Source organism: Syngnathoides biaculeatus, chromosome 3 (assembly GCF_019802595.1).
Source record: "Syngnathoides biaculeatus isolate LvHL_M chromosome 3, ASM1980259v1, whole genome shotgun sequence".
NCBI classification, from domain to species: Eukaryota; Metazoa; Chordata; class Actinopteri; order Syngnathiformes; family Syngnathidae; genus Syngnathoides; species Syngnathoides biaculeatus.
The window spans coordinates 32327601-32344417 of NC_084642.1; the positions used below are offsets into that span (position 1 = coordinate 32327601).

At 42.2% G+C, this 16817-nt stretch overlaps 1 protein-coding gene and 1 long non-coding RNA gene across 4 annotated transcripts; one reads left to right on the forward strand and one right to left on the reverse strand.

The window, feature by feature from the left end:
• Window positions 1-32: 32 nt before the first annotated feature.
• On the forward strand, window positions 33-12227 carry LOC133498496 (EGF-like repeat and discoidin I-like domain-containing protein 3). 3 transcript variants are annotated; one of them, XM_061815432.1, is made up of 11 exons: window positions 33-129; window positions 798-1026; window positions 3191-3316; window positions 3394-3525; window positions 7945-8058; window positions 9051-9232; window positions 9323-9478; window positions 9572-9716; window positions 10107-10309; window positions 10394-10549; window positions 11337-12227. In XM_061815432.1, exons 2-11 carry the CDS (start codon window positions 954-956, stop codon window positions 11478-11480), a joined length of 1431 nt encoding a protein of 476 aa, XP_061671416.1. In that variant the 5' UTR covers window positions 33-129; window positions 798-953; the 3' UTR covers window positions 11481-12227. The 3 variants fall into 3 exon arrangements, with proteins under 3 accessions (XP_061671416.1, XP_061671418.1, XP_061671417.1); XM_061815434.1 differs by having other exon boundaries at window positions 10125-10309; XM_061815433.1 differs by lacking the exon at window positions 33-129 and adding an exon at window positions 236-485.
• Window positions 10308-16780, reverse strand: LOC133498499 (uncharacterized). Its single transcript, XR_009794334.1, has 4 exons — window positions 16682-16780; window positions 16388-16606; window positions 12197-12303; window positions 10308-10399 (listed from the first exon to the last, which is right to left on the reverse strand). It is a non-coding gene; the product is annotated as an uncharacterized LOC133498499 (long non-coding RNA).
• Between the last annotated feature and the right edge of the window lie 37 nt (window positions 16781-16817).

Here is a 16817-nt window from a genome sequence, read left to right on the forward strand (position 1 = left end):
ATACGGGAGCTGTCATTGGTTGACAGTGTAGTGACGTCACGAAGCACTGACTCATACCGTGCCATCTTGAACCAGGTGCAGCGCGCGCTCTCAGAAGCACTAGACGCTTTATACTTGTGTTATTCAAAGGTATTTCCATTTATATATTTTCCCAAGTAAAATAATCGAAATATACTTCCCTAGATTGGACTCAAACTAAAGGCATTCATCCAATCATCCATTCATTTTCTGAGACGCTTATCCTCACGAGAGTCGCTGGAGTCCTGGAGCGAATCCCAGCAGTCGTCGGGCAGGGTACACCCTGATCTGGTTGCCAGCCAATCGCAGGCTACATAGAGACAGACAAAAGTCGCTCTCACAATCACACCTCGGAGCGATTTAGAGTGTTCAATTAAAATTCCATGTTTTTTGGGATGTGGGAGGAACCCAAAGTCCTCGGAACAAAAGCCGCGTAGGCACGGTCATAACATGCGAACTCCACAGAGGTGGGGCTGTGATTTGAACCCTCTTCCTCACAATTGTGAGGGCAACGCTCAACAGCTGTTTCACTATGCCGCCCGCTGAGAACGTAGTCCTGTTGACGCGATTCTTGCACAGCCAGTTCTAAATGTTGCAAATGTGGCCACCTGAGGGCGACAGGGTGTTTTCAGCTGTTGCTTACTCAAATTCTGTTGAAGAATTTTTGTTGTTGTACTGCACAGTATTTATTGTACTTCTTTTCCTGAAATTTTGACTTCATATCTTTTGCAATATACCGTGTCCAAAACTACATTTATATTTATTTTTACTGTTCCAAGGTCTCCGCCCCTCTGTGACGCCGCTCTTGGTCTTCCTTTAGCATGCCACCGAATTCGCACTTTTCGGAGTGCACCTGAATGCAGCAACAGGCAGACTACTGTGCTGTACTGCGGCACCATTCGGAACTACCTTGGCCGAACAAAGACTAAACAAATATGACATCCATTGGAAATTCAAAAAAAGTATCCTTGACAGCGATTACACTTCTATGTCTGTCGTCGGTCACGGGTAAGTTTATTTAACTCATTTGACACGAAAGGGCTTTCCTGACCACTATAAGTGAAAAAAAAAATGCTGTGATTCAAGATACGTTGCTATTCACCAAGAAAGTATTCTGGACTGTGCAACACACCTTTCTTTTTGTATTGTCATTTCATCTTTCAAATATTGAGCCTTCTTCTTTGGCCTTGTTAGTCTCGTCCGTGTACGATAAAGCCAGATGGTGTTGACAGTAGGATTTTCAAAGTATGAAACTTAAATGATGACATTAAAGGGCAACTCACCTCACTTCCAAAGTTAGCTGTAAACAGGCTGTTATTACCTGTAAAAGTGTTATTGCACCCTTCCTTTGTACGCTCGTTGGCAGATGTGTGTTTGGAGAAAAGCCCAATTATGAGGCATTTTTAACCTTCCTTGGAAACATACTGTATGCACATTTGTAGACATGTTTGTGTATTTAGAACATGCTGCCATTTGTCTCAGTGATATCTTTGTTGGAAAAACAGTATGAGATGGTACAGATAAAGAGAAAAAGAGTGCCATATGTGCTAGTGTCTGTAGCCAACATGAAGCAGTGGTCTGTTGACCTGATCCAAGATCAACCTGAAAATGTCCTGCCAACTTCCTGCTCCTGCACACGCATCACGTGCATCAAATACAGTAGTATCAAAAGATGTCAGGGCTGTTCAGAATCCCATTGGCTGGTGATCGACCACTGTTATGACGCGGATACATCCGGTGTCTGTAGTGTCATGGATCCCCCGTCAGTTCATTGGCGGCAAGCATCCTAACCCTTCTGTCATGTTGTGCAACTACTCATTCCCGGCAGACCAAGAGCTGCATGTTTCTGTCGCACCTGGCTAATCCTACAATCTCTTAATCCCAACCACACACAGTCACGTTTCGTTGTCAGTGCTGTGGTCCAAAAGTGGCAATGTCCACTTTGTTGAAACGCACAAATGGTTGCTTGTGAAGGCATCACTACTCACTGCTTTGGTGTGAAATGTAAACGATTGATCAACTATAGTAATATTTATTGTTCACAATTTCAAATTATTTTAACAAGGCACAAGAGAGAGCAAAGATTATAGTAACCTACGTGGGGAGTTTTATGTTATAGGGTTATGAATGTTATAGAACCACATTTTGGAAGGGGGCTGGGAGAATATGTATCCCATCTAAGCCCCCTCTTTGGCAGATAGCAAGTCCCAAGCCTGAGCTCTTTGTAGTGGAGCTCTGAGTTTAAAAAACAAACTTGTTTTGGAAATATTGCACAGGGTAGTTTGCAAAAGACACAATGACAATACAATGCATTTTCAGTGTCGACATGTCATGTTGTTGATTCATTTTACAAATGGATGTCAAACTCATTCACCTCCAATCCAACACAGTGATGTGAAAGCTTCCAGATGCTGCTGAGGGAATGGATAATGACCGTCAATGGCATCATAACAGCAAACAAACATATAAATCTTTTCCGTGCCTCCCTCTTGGCTTTACTGCCGGATTTGTTGTCCAAAAAATATTACTCAGTACTCTAAATTAGTTCTCGATAGAATTCTCCAAAACAACACGACAAACATTCCAAAATGTATTTATTTATTTATTAATCGGGATTTAGGTTCCAGTCTACTCCCAATATAAGTGAAATACAAATACCCCATTTAGATGCACTGTTGGCATGATTTTATGGCATTGAGTGCACTTATTTTTAAATTTTAGATTAAATTAAATAAAATTTTAATTTAAAATTAAAAAAGACGTTTTGACACACAATATAGAGAGATACATATTGATCAAGAGAATATAGAGAGCAAAAGTAATGGACAAAACGAAAATATTGTCTAAACGGTAAATATTGTCTAAACAGTGAAAAAAACAGTAATAACACACAAAAAAAACATCTGTGATGAAGCAGGACTGTGAAGCGTTAACTGTGAATTGGCTGGGGATTGCTACATTTCACTTCTCTATTGATGTTTTACACGTCTGCAAATTAATTTGCAAGATGCAGAGAACCTTCAGATTAGCTGTGACCCTGACAGAATTGTCACAACAAGAAGGTAAAAAAAAAAAGTCAAATAAGAAAGAATTACCATTGCACAGCAACATGGGCCTTCATATGAGAGTGAAATTGATTGACCAACACTGTTTTGCATCATGCAATTTTTAGGTGACTACTGTGAGGTGAATAATTGCCATAATGGAGCAACGTGCGTGACAGGGATTGGAGAAGATCCCTTCATCTGCATCTGTGCAGATGGGTTTGCTGGAGACACGTGCAACCTGACAGAGACAGGTAGACCAAACAAAACATCTATTGAGCACAAATGATGGCAACATTTCCATTGAAAGTATCCACCTTGTTTCACTCAGGACCTTGCAGTCCCAACCCTTGTAAGAATGATGCCACTTGCCAGGTGATCACTCCAAGCAGAAGGGGAGATGTTTTCAACGAGTATATCTGCAACTGCAGGGCAGGCTTTGAGGGCGCACACTGCCAGACGAGTAAGTTGCTTCTGGTTGGGTTGCTCAAAATCTCGCGCTGCCATTTTTCTCCTCGACTTGTAGGTTATTCCACATTTTATACAAGCTCAAGCGTTTATCTTTTATTTTACAGTCACCCTAACTAAGCCTAAACATAGTCAGGAAACAAATCCATCCATCCATTTTAATTACCGCTTATCCTCACGAGGGTCGCGCGAGTGCTTGAGCCTATCCAAGCTGTAAGTGGGCAGGTGGCAGGGCACACCCTGAATTGGTTGTCAGCCAATTGCAGGGCACATAGAGACAAACAGCCGCACTCACAATCACAACTTCGGGCAATTTAGAGTGTCCAATTAATGTTGCATGTTTTTGAGATGTGGGGGGGAACCGAAGTGCCAAGAGGTAACCCATGGAGGCACGGGGAGAACATGAAAATTCCACACAGGCGGGTCCAGGATTGAACCCGGGAGTTCAGAACTGTGAGGCCAACGCTTTCCAGCTGAGTCACCGTGCCGCCCTGAAAATAAATTTCCAATTTGAAAAATATTTTTTCCTGATGGGCGGCACAGATTTAAAAGGCATGCCAGTTCTTTGGGATGAGTTATCTTCCCCTGCAGCCTCTTTCACAGAGTTGTGTGGTTATTCTGTTTTCTTGAAGGAAATAACGTGGTTGTTCTGTTTGGCTAATTAGTAGGAAAACCCCTCTCCAAACCTCTTGCCATGCAGATTCCACCCACACAGATTCTCACACAGACTTGAGGTTGACCAAACGAGGCCAAATATTTGAGTGAATTCCTTTTAACATAATGACCAACATAGCTTGCGGTCTTTGGAAAACTTATTGAAATGAATGAAATACAAAAAATATTTATTTTCAACTATGGGTGACCCTGTAAATTTCATGTGTGTGAGAAATGTTGAGTTCAAAAGCCACATTACACCAATGTCTTGATGATATTGCTAAAAGGATATTTATTTTGAATGAACAGTTCATCCCCTCCCAAAGTCCAGAGGCTGACCACCAATTGTAGCTTGTGGAGTCTAGTGCCTGCACCAGTTCTAATTCTGTGGCAGACGTCATCGGCAGAAATGGTCTCGCGGTTAGGTGGAACCCGTTCATATACTTACAGAGCTTTATGTATGTGTGTGTGTGTGTGTGTGTGTGTGTGTGTGTGTGTGTGTGGTGTGTGTGTGTGTGTATATATATATATATATATATATATATATATATATATATATATATATAGCTAAAACTAATGATGTGGTAATTGTGAAATGGTACACTTTGGAGAAATATGCATCTTATTTTCCAAAACATTATGTTGTTTTCATAACTGACTGTGTGAAAATTGATTATTGTTCGCAAAATGGAATGTTTGGTATAATCCATGTACGTCAGTCCTAGATTTAGAGCAAATCAGCCTGATTATTTAGTGTCCCTTCTCAGTACAATCAAATGCTTCTCAGCTGTTTTATTTGCGTTGTCACAGCCATACTGGCATTTGTTCCCAAGTTTTGACCAATCCTCTTAGAGGAGCAAGAACTGCACAGATCCATGTGGAATTACGTCAACCTGTCGTCTGCCTTAGCAGTCGATTAGGCCGTGTGAGGTGAGGTAGCACAACGCCTTATTTATCATCATCATTCAGGGCAATTCCTTCATTGACACAGGCTCTAATTCTCAAAATTAAATTACCTGGATACTTACACTGGTTACTAATTGGATTTTTTTTTTGTTCCTTAGAATTAAAACAATAAAAAAAACAAAATACAACTAAGGATGTGTTTCTAATTGGTACTTCATAACAATTATGAGTGAACTGCATTTTTTCCCTGCTTATTCCTGATTGAGTCTTCCATCATCACCCAGACCTTTAATCATTTCACATCAATCTCTGATTTCCAAATCTATAAATGCCTCCTCTACACGATTTTCCCACAAAATCTCATGTCTTTGTTTTTTAAGTTGATGCCTCCGAGCCTACTATATGGGGTTTCAATTATTTCTGCTGTGATTGCAAATAAGTTGGATCCCTATTTGTCTGGGTTTGTGGAAATCCAGAGAGAGGCGTTGATACAGTCATTAAATACTTTGTTTTGGCATTCATTCAGTCCAGGTACATTAAAGCTCAAGTGTCATAAAATGGATGATTTTTGGTATATTATTAATGAAAAACCCACAGCCGATATGGTCCCATGTGTTTTTTCACCACAAAACGTGATTTTGACGTATACAGCTTTTCGTAACTCCTGCCATGAAAATCCTCTCGAGGGATTTGTGTTCGAGAAGAAGCAGGAAGTGACATACAGGAAAGAGGCACCCCCTAGTGGACTCGTTTGTTTCCATTAGTTTTACCTCCGGGAAGGTAGCTCGTCGTTCCTTCATGTTAGCCAAAATGCCAGCTCATTGCATTGCTGGACATTGCTTGAACACTCGGGAGAATGGAATCACCCTTCATAAGTTTGAAAGAAACCCTGTTCGTTGTGAAAAATGGATTGCACGGGTGCAGAGGACGAGAGGTCTGTGGGTTCCAAATTACAGGTAAGTGTGTATACAGCTACTAAACAAAAAATAGTTTGGGACGGACCACGTAATCGGTCTCTCTCATAACGTAGCAAAAGATACGCATAGGAAATGTGTTGATGCGCTCATACAGCTACTAAAAAAAATGATTTGTGGCGATTTGCACGTCGCCCAGCCAACAATGTCTCACTCAGGCTGCAACATAGCTCGGCTCCACCCCCTCCTTATATAGCACGGCAAGCCGAAACTCAGCCACACCGGCTGAGGCGCCGCGTTCGGCGGTCACGTCTTCCGCGAAGGCTGGGCGTAGGGCTTTGCGACTCGGGCGGCTCTGAAGAACCCAGCCGAGAATGCGTTACTCAGTCGCGTGCGAGCATGAAGCGCGCCGGCTCGACTGTGAACCGCACACAGCACAGCACCACTCGGCTCCGTCATAAGCCACACCGGCCGGCTGCGATGAGCCGCGATGGCTCATCTCCGCCGCGGAAGTGGATCGGATGGGATGCGGTTTGGCCGTGATGGGATATCATCTGAATATGGCTCGAAACAATAGTGTAATATTGCCCTGAGGGCTCGAAACAATAGTGTAATATTGCCCCGGTAACTTCACTCGGTTGTGTGGTGTTGTCCTTTTCGAAAAGAGCTTCCGTGTCAGAAGGGGCGTTGGAAAAATCCGAATATCTCTGTTGTTCGGCTTCCATAGGAGCAGGCACTGCGCGTTTTCAATGGCGGAAGTGATGATGACGTCAAGGACAGATGACGCGACTCATATCGCGACCACTTGGATGTCGAAGGACACTCAATTGCGCAACGTTGTGCATGGATGACGCGCTCTCCGCTCACTTTTTTTTTTTCGTATAGACAATGAAGTGAATATTGTTCTATGTATTTCTCATTACAATATCTATTTTAGAATGTTTATAGGGATGTCACCCCCACTTTAAAAAGCAATGCTGTTGTGATACCCAGGGTACTCACATCTTAAAACATTGTTTGAAAATGGTTTGTTTGTCAATTAGCTTCGTGAATTTAGCTTGAAAGTCCCCTAAGTACATCCCCTATCCAAGAAATTGGCTGAAATCTATCCCACTTTATTTGGCTTTATCCTGAATAAAACAATCTATTATTCTCCTTTAGACTTAATCTTTGTGACATACAGTATTGAGGAGGTCGACCTGAAATTTAAAACATTATTAACCAGATCGGTGGAACGGTGGATCAGCTGGAAAGCCCTGGCCACACAATTCTGAGTTGCCAAGTTCAATCCCGGACCCGTCTGTGTGGAGTTTGCATGTTCTCCCCGTGCCTGTGTGGGTTTTCTCCAGCCACTCCGGTTTCCTCCCACATCCCTAAATCATGCAACATTAATTGGATACTCTAAATTGCCCGTAGATGCGATCGTGAGTGCGGCTGTTTGTCTCTATGTGCCCTGCGAATGGCTGGTGAACAGTTCTGGGTGTACCCCACCTCCTGCCCAATGATAGCTGGGATAGGATCCAGCATTCCCACGACCCTTGTGAGGATAAGGGGCTCAGAAAATGGATGGATGGATGGAATCCATAATATCCTTGCTGATCAATAAAGGGACAGAAAGATAAGTACATATCAAAGAAGATACTAGATAAGATAGAAGAAGATACTAGTTTGGAAGAAAGACAGGTCATGAGCAAGATTGTTTTATTTCCCATACAACAGGACACATTACAGTTGCACTCTTCGCTGGATGTTTACAAAAGTACAGTACTGTATTGACCATGTGATGATTAGATATGATCTGTGTGTGCCACCTTGTGGTGGTTTGACTCCATGACATGGAGTCATAAATGGACTATGCTGTCAAACACACTCCTGCTGTGGATTCTGAACTATGGTTATGTTAATTGTGCCAAAAGTAATGATGCTGTGTTTATTTTCAGATGTGAATGACTGTGCCACTCGCCCATGTAAAAATGGAGGCATATGCAGAGATCTTGATGGCGATTATTCATGTCAATGCCCTTCGCCCTATGTTGGGAAGCAGTGCCAACTACGTATGTGGACTCACTTTAACATCACTCCATTTACCCGCATGTATGGATGTGCAGCTGGCATTCTTGAAGGATTTAACTTTGATTTTTCTGATCAATATATTTCATTGGTAGCTCCATTCTAGTGTTGCCTTTCCAGATCCATCAGACATTTGTCATTTTTACAATATCCATCGATCCATTTTTTTTTTTATACCAGGCAGGAGGTCTGTATACATAATCCGGATACATGGCCACACATAGACAAACAGCATGTAAGGACAATTTAGGGAAAAGGTCTCAAATTGGCAGCCCGCCAGGCTGTTCGCATTTTGTGGCCCGCACCTTAATGTGAAAATTTAATGGTAGTGCGGCCCTCGAGTTTTCTATCAATGGCACTCTTGCAGTGTTGCGTGCAGAGCTGATGAACCTACTAATCACGGTGGCTCTCTGGGGCGTGACATCAACTGATCAAGCTGAGAAACATTTTTCAATGAGTAAATGTTACAGGAGTGTTGCCATGGAGTTTTATTGGTAGTTTTGCACACAGCTTGTTCGGACCACAGTCCTTGTTTACCTTATTTTATTGTTAAAGAAAAATAAGAAAGATGTTTGAGAAGATTGGCTTTTTTTAAAGTTTCTAATTGAAACTGCGCCCGTGCATTTGTGCCAAGGCTCTGGCCCAGCCTCAGCCAGGCTCTGCCTGCAGTGTCCCCAAACTAAATTGTGTTCGAGACCCCTAATTTAGAGACATCAATTAATTACCATGCATGTTTTTGGAATGTGAGTACCTGAAGAAAACCCACACAGGTTGACATACATGAAGACTCCACACACGAAAGCCAAATCCCGGATTCGACTGTTTTAAATCAAAGTTATTTTTGTTGTTTTTAATGTATTAAAATGCCATTGAAAGATGTTAAAAATGGAGTAAATAATGTACCGTAATCCAGTTGTATGCAAGTTATGTGAAAATATTTTTTCAAATTTAAAAAAATTATATTTTTGTTTCTCAGGTTGTATTGCTCTACTTGGAATGGAAGGAGGCGCAATCGCAGAGTCCCAGATTTCAGCTTCTTCTGTGCATTACGGCATTCTCGGTCTTCAGCGTTGGGGCCCGGACTTGGCCCGGCTCAACAATCAAGGCCTCGTCAATGCCTGGACGTCGGCTGCCCATGACAAGAATCCTTGGATCGAGGTGAGGGAAGCCATTATTCAGCCTAAATTGTACAATAGCCTATTGGGAAAAAAGCTTTAACAATGCTTCCACGCTACTTTTTGACGGCAGATCAACATGCAGAAGAAGATGCGTCTAACAGGAATAATAACTCAAGGCGCCAGTCGAATGGGCACGGCAGAATATATAAAAGCCTTCAAAGTGTCGAGCAGCTTTGATGGGAAGACCTACACCACGTACCGAATGGATGGACAACGGAGAGACAAGGTTAGACTTTATCAAGCATGATTAATAGCCCGACGCGCTTAATGCTACATGTACAGTTGGAACGTCTTATTATGATACAACGTTGAACTGCAGGTTTTGGTGGGCAACACAGATAACGACAGCACAAAGACCAATCTCTTCGACCCACCCATTGTGGCCCAGTACATCCGTATAATCCCTGTGGTTTGCCGAAAGGCATGCACGCTGCGCATGGAGTTGGTGGGATGCGAACTCAATGGTAAACGCACCAAAAACAATAAGTTGGAACTGACTTCTCATAATAATGCAGCATGCCATGGCAATAACCTTACAGACTTACATTATTTCTGTATTTTGTAAATTTGACTCCAGATGCAAATGTCAGCCAAAATGTTTGCATAGCACATAGGGTTATGTTGCACACTTTGTCTACTTTTTTGTATGCATGCCACTATTCTTCCTGCCTTACTCCTCTGTGGCCACCGTGGCTCTGGTGTGTATTCGAAATGAATTGGCTCAGTCACATTTTTCTCTTTCTGATTTTCTGGTGGCAGATTACTCTTTCCTTTGGGTTTCTTTATTTATCTTTTCTACTTTCTCTCCCCTTGGTTTTCCCATTCCTCTCTTCTGTCTACTTCTTTATTCACAGTTTATTCAAACACAACAGGGTGCTCAGAGCCAATGGGAATGAAGTCTCGACTGATCTCAGACAGCCAAGTTTCAGCTTCCAGTTCCTTCCGCACGTGGGGCATCGATACTTTTACTTGGCTCCCTCAGTTTGCCCGCCTGGATAAGCAGGGAAAGACTAATGCCTGGTCTCCTTCGCATAACAACCGATCAGAGTGGATCCAGGTGACGGAGAGCACACGTTCTTTAATGGCTGTGCCATCATTAGGCTGTTTTTCCAAAGCTTTAATGTTCAGTATTTCTTCTCAGGTGGACCTAGAGAAGACAAAGCGAATCACGGGTATCATCACTCAAGGGGCAAAGGACTTTGGGGTGGTGCAATTTGTGTCAGTGTTCAAAGTGGCTTACAGTAATGATGAAGAGACTTGGAGTATAGTGAAGGACATGAACACAGACAGTGATAAGGTCAGTCATTTATATATTCAAGCAATTCTCTCATCTATTCAACCTCCGATTTAATGTTGTGAAGGAAAAACAAAATACTCTGTCTTGTATCCCAGCCGCAATTGAACAAAAACACAGAAATGGTTACATTGGCAAACAATAAACTATATGGATTTACATTTTTTAAGAAGAAAGTAAGAGCTTTCACCTGAACCCTAATTAAATAAATAACAGTGGTGTATAATCAGTGATTTTGTCTAAATATTTTATGTCGTCAATATGTGTTTTACCATCACTCGAAAGGCCACGCTCGATATTTTGACCATTGATTTAAGATTAGGCGACACTGCTGCGCAGCTGGAAAGCGTTGGCCTCACAGTTCTGAGGTCCCGGGTTCAATTTTGGCCCCACCTGTGTGGAGTTTGCATCTTCTCCCCGTGACTGCATGGGTTTCTCCGAGCACTCCGGTTTCCCCCCACATCCCAAAAACATGCATTCATTGGAGACTCTAAATTGCCCCAAGGTGTGATTGTGACTGTTGTCTGTCTTCATGTACCCTACGATTGGCTGGCAGCAAGTTCAGGGTGTACCCTGCCTCCTGCCCATTGACAGCTGGGATAGCCTCCAGCACTCTCACGACCCTTGTGAGGTTAGGTGGCTAAGAAATCGGATTGATGGATGGATGGATATTCAAGATTAACCCCACCAGAAAGTGACCTGACATATTTTTTCTGAAAGAATGGAGTTCATTCAAAAGAGAGCATTGTTTCTGTTCCTTTCACTGACCTATGTGTGTATTACCTTGCAGCTTTTCCAAGGCAATACTGACAACAACAGCCACGTGAAGAATGTATTTGAACCCGCATTCTATGCCCGATTTGTCCGAGTAGTCCCCTGGGAGTGGCACGAGCGCATCACTCTACGCATGGAGCTGCTGGGCTGCGATGACTAGAAAATTCACTTCCTTTTGCAGATCTCCATCTTCATTTCAATTCCTTATCTCCTTCTACGATAGAGTTTACATTGCAATGTTTAACACTCTGGATCAAGCTCATGGTGGTGGAAAAACTGTGACTTAAACATACATAGCACTTTCTTTTGTGTGTGATTTTTTTTTTTTAATGATTTGACATTGCTTTTTTCTACCACATGTCCATCCTTTCAATTGTATCATGTTCCTAAAATCTTAGTTACTCCACTCTTTGCTTTTGTTGACATGTACAGTACTCCATGCTAACACTGTTGCTGGGTTTAAACCATTTTCTGTCCTAGTCCTATGAATGATCTTTAAGAACAGATACACACTATAACAACCAAAACATCTCTCGCAAGGCCAACTTTTGTTTCATATGTGAAGCACACAAAAGCATGATGAAGCATATGGTTAGTGCAATATGGATTTGGGTAGGCTGTGACTCCTGTCGATGTAAAAGTTTTTGTTTACACATTTCAGATGTATTTTTCATTAGTTTTAAAGTCAATTTTAATACAACAGTTTGAAAGCACTTAGCATGTTAAGAAATATGAAGATGAAATATTGTTTTTGAAAAGTTATTAAAGATGTATACACAATCATGTTTCTTGTCATGCATGACACATGCAGGGTTTAGTATAAGTTGTACTACATTCAGTACTGTACATGTAGAAAGGCAATACAGTAAACAGTACCGTAAGTTTGATTTCTCCCAGTTTCCCCATTAGTCCGTGGCTGTTGGTTGATGTTTTCATGCATGTCCAGAATTGTCTGTGAAGTCATGTGCAGAAGGGGTCTGTGTCTGGGGGCGCAAGAGAGGAACCGTGAAAGAAGGATTCCAATAAAGAAGTCTATTGTTACTTTCACGTCCCAACCTTGTTTACAATTTAGACTTTTGATGTTCAAAAGATGTACAAAATCTTGGAGGAGCTGTTAGATGCATTTAGTTGCCCCTTTGCATTCTGGCATATGATGTTTGGCCTTCCGTTTAAAAGAATAATTACACCATATTAGCCCCCTGCCCAATAATGCTCACAGTCTTAGTATGTTTGGCCCCCGGCGAGAGCTTTCATCTCTTAAACGAATGTGCTGGACTCACATCCGTCAGCACACTGCATGCTAACTGTTAGTAGATGAGTGATTACCACAATATAGTTTGTTTCCCGAAATAAAGACCATGGAGTTTCCATAAAGCTGCGTGATGGCTTGCAGATGGGATGTGAAATAAGAGTTAGACTTCCAGCTGTTAACCTTTGCCTTTTTTTGTCATTTGCTTACAGTGACCTTGACTCAGACTATGTTCATACAATTGAAAAGTAAGCGGAAAGATTGATTTGAAAAGGAGGAAAAAAAACATTTTGCCTAATAACTGCTGAACTGTAAAGTATCTTTGGAAAGAAGAGAGGAGACGTGTGCTTCCGTCACGAACTGATTAGATGCACACAGAGATGGCTCTTCCCATCCAGAAGTCAGATTGACTGGGCTCGGGGCTTTAAACTGCAGCACCGGAATGACAGTCACAGTAAAGCTGAATAAACTTGCATTTATTGTGATTCCATTGATATATTTTTACGATTGTATCAATATTTTTCTAATACAGGATGACAATCAACTTTTGTCTTGCAGCTTGAACGAAGCAGCCCTAATCCACCAAGCGGAGGCCTTTAGCCTAGCTTCGGCGTCCGGGGCTAACGCTAAAGGCCTCCGCCACCACCGAAGCTCAGCTAAAGGCCTCTGTCACCTGAAAGCTCGGCTCGCGGGCCGCCACCGAGCTCGCTCGTCAAGACTCCGTGTCATTCCCGTCCGAAGGAGCTCCCAGGGGCCTTTCTTTACGCACTTATATTGTGTGTAGGCCTCCGAGTAGTCAGACTCCGCGTCATTCCGCCTGAAGAACCATCCAAATATTCAACATTAATTCCAGCCACAGGTTCAAATATGCATGGAAGTATTCCTACGTCTTCCTGATAAACCAATACTGCTATTTCTTCATCAGACGAGGATAAATCCGAGAAATCAGCACTGGACATAATGGTGTCCCATGTAATCCAGTGTTTGGAACGGCATGGTACACGTCACATACGGCCACGTAGATCATGTGACTCGCGGAAATGGCAGCGCCCCTGAAAATTCGTCATTGTTGATAAAAATAATCTCCAAACACTATTAAATGAGAGCGTATTTAACATCATATTGTCAAAATAGAGAACATATTACATGACCTATTGATACACTGTTCATGCAAAGCACTGGGTTTCCCCTTTAAATGATTTAATTATATAAAGTATTTAAACTATACATGTATTTCTACTATGCAATTTATTGTAAGGAAAAACTTTTAAAAATTCTTTAAAAATATATTTTAAGGCTTGGTACACATTATTTCATTTTCCATTCATTGTAATGGGAAAACGCGCTTCAGTTTTCGAACGTTTTGGTTTTCAACCGGCCTTCTGGAACGGATTGTGTTTGAGAATCGAGGCACCACTGTACAAGAATGAGGGCCATTGTGGTTTGAATCCTTTAAATCGCAATATCCTTTATATTTTCACACAGGTAGTATGTGATTTGTGTACCTTATGTGCTGACTGAGTTTATTTGATTGGTTTTATCTGACTTTAACTTTAACATAGATTAGGTAGGATGTGAATTGTGTATCTTATGTGCTGACTTTGTTTATTTGATTGCTTGTTTTGACTATCTGCAGCCCGAAGGGGGGAACAATTCCTGTGCTTCCTGTAGTCTTGTCCCAAACCTGGAAAAATGCAGAGGGTTGCGACAGGAAGGGCATCCGGCGTAAAACTGTGCCAAACATATACAGTATGAGGGTTCATCAAACAAATTCCATAACGGATAGGTCGTGGCCCAGACTAGCTACGCCCGCCCCCGGTACTGTTAATCTGCAAGGCGTAGGTAGAAATTCAGATAATGTAGGTCAAAGACAAAAAAAGAGGATGAAAGCGGCTTACTCGACAGAAGAGGAAGAAGCATGCACATACCCTACAGGTGTGTGTAGGGACTTTGAATGTTGGGACTATGTAAAGAAAAGCTCAGAAGTTAGTTGACTTGATGATTAGGAGAAAGGTTGATGTATTGTGCATCAAAGAGAGGAAGTGGAAAGGGAGTAAGGCTAGAAGCTTAGGATCAGGGTTTAAATTCTTTTACCATGGAGTAGATGAGAAGAGAAATGAAGTATGGGTTATTTTAAAGGAAAAGCTGGCTAAGAATGTCTTGGAGGTGAAAAAAGTATCAGATTGAGTGATGAATCTGAAATTTGAAATTGAGGGTATTGTGTATAATGTGATTAGCGGCTATTCCCCACAGGTAGGATGTGACCTCGAGTTGAAAGAAAAATTCTGTAAGGAACTAGACAAAGTAGTCTTCAGCATCCCAGAGAGAGAGAAAGTTGTTATTGGTGGAGATTTCAATGCACATGTTGGCGAATGAAACAGGGGCGATGAAGAAGTGATGAGTAAGTATGGCATTCAGATGGTGGTGGACTTTGCAAAAAGGATGGAATTGGCAGTGAACACTTATTTCTAGAAGAGACAGGAACATAGACTGACCTACAAGAGCGGAGGTAGAAGCACGCAGGTGGATTAAATTTTGTGCAGATGATGTAATTTGAAGGAGGTTGCTGACTGTAAGGTAGTGGTGGGGGAGAGTGTAGCTTAGCATACGCATATGCATATGACAGCATAGGATGATGGTGTGTAGGATGACTCTGGTAGCGGATAGGAAGATTAAGAAGACCAAGGTAGAGCAGAGAACCATGTGGTGGAAGCTGCGAAAGGAAGAATGTTGTGTGGCCTTTCAGAAAGAGGTGAGACAGGCTCTTGAAGGACAGGAAGAGCTCCTGCAAGACTGGAAAACTACTGCCAAGCTATTCAGAAAGGCAGGCAGGAGAGTACTTAGAGTGCCTTCTGGTCGGAAAGGGGAGAAGGAGACTTGGTGGTGGAACCCCAAAATAAATGGAAGTCATCCAAGGAAAGAGATTAGCGAAGAAGAAATGGGACATGGAGAAGATTGAGGAGAGGCAGAAGGAATAGATTGAGATGCGACGTAGGGCAAAGGTAGAGGTGGCAAAGGCTAAACAAGAGGCATATGACGACATGTACACCAGGTACAAAAGAGAAAGAAAAGGATCTCTACAGGTTGGCCAGACAGAGGGATAGAGATGGGAAGGATGTGCAGCAAGTCAAGGTGATTGAGGATCGTGAGAGAAATATGTTGACTGGTGCCAGTAGTGTGCTAGGTAGATGGAAAGTGTACTTTGAGAAGTTAATGAATAAAGAAAATGGGAGAGAAGGTAAAGTAGAAGAGGCAAGTGTGAAAGACCGGGAAGTGGGAATGATTAGTCAGGGGGAAGTCAGAAAGGCACTGAACGGAATGAAAAATGGAAAGGCAGTTGGTCCTGATGATATATCAGTGGAGGTATGGAAGGAATTTGGAGAGGTGGCTGTGCAGTTTTTGAACAACTTATTCAATAGAATAGTAGCGGAAGAGGAGATGGTTGAAGAATGGAGGAAGTGTGCTCGTCCCCATTTTTAAGAACAAAGGGAAAGTTCAGAACTGTGGAAACTACAGAGGAATAAAGATGATGAGCCACACAATGAATTTATTGGAAAGAGTAGTGGAGGCTAGACTCAGGACAGAAGTATCTGCAAATAACAGTATGGTTTCATGCCGAGAAAGCGTACCACAGATGCACTATTTGCCTTGAGGATGCTTGTGGAAAACTACAGAGAAGGTCAGGAGGAGTTACATTGTATCTTTGTAGACCTCGAGAAAGCCTATGACAAAGTACAAAGAGAGGAACTATGGTACTGCATACGCAAGTCCCAAATGCCACATTCCTGTTTAAATCCTGTCTACAATTTTCAGCCTACCCAAAGTAGAACCTGATTGAAGGCCTCCAAAGAAACCATAGCGCAGATTGGTCAAGTTGGACAGCTCTAGGATTCATGTAAATTCAAAGAATTGGACCACTGCAATGCCGACTGGATGAGTGATGGAAGTGTTCGCTATCCCATCTCAAGGCCGCGATGAAACTGAAATGTATGCAGCTTGGGTTTCCCTCCTCCACATGACAAGTGTGGCGTTGACTGCTACAAAGCAGAGGAGTGATGTACAGTATACAAAATTTAACATTGCAGATAAGACAACGGAGGAGAGATTCTCACCACAAATGTACAGTGTGATATTTGTGACGTTTTCACTTCTCTTTTGCACGGAAGGAACTGTTTTAGTTGATGATGGTTGTGTGCACATGCGCAGTGTCCATTGATGGGGAAAAAGTTTCGTCACCTCGCCACGTAC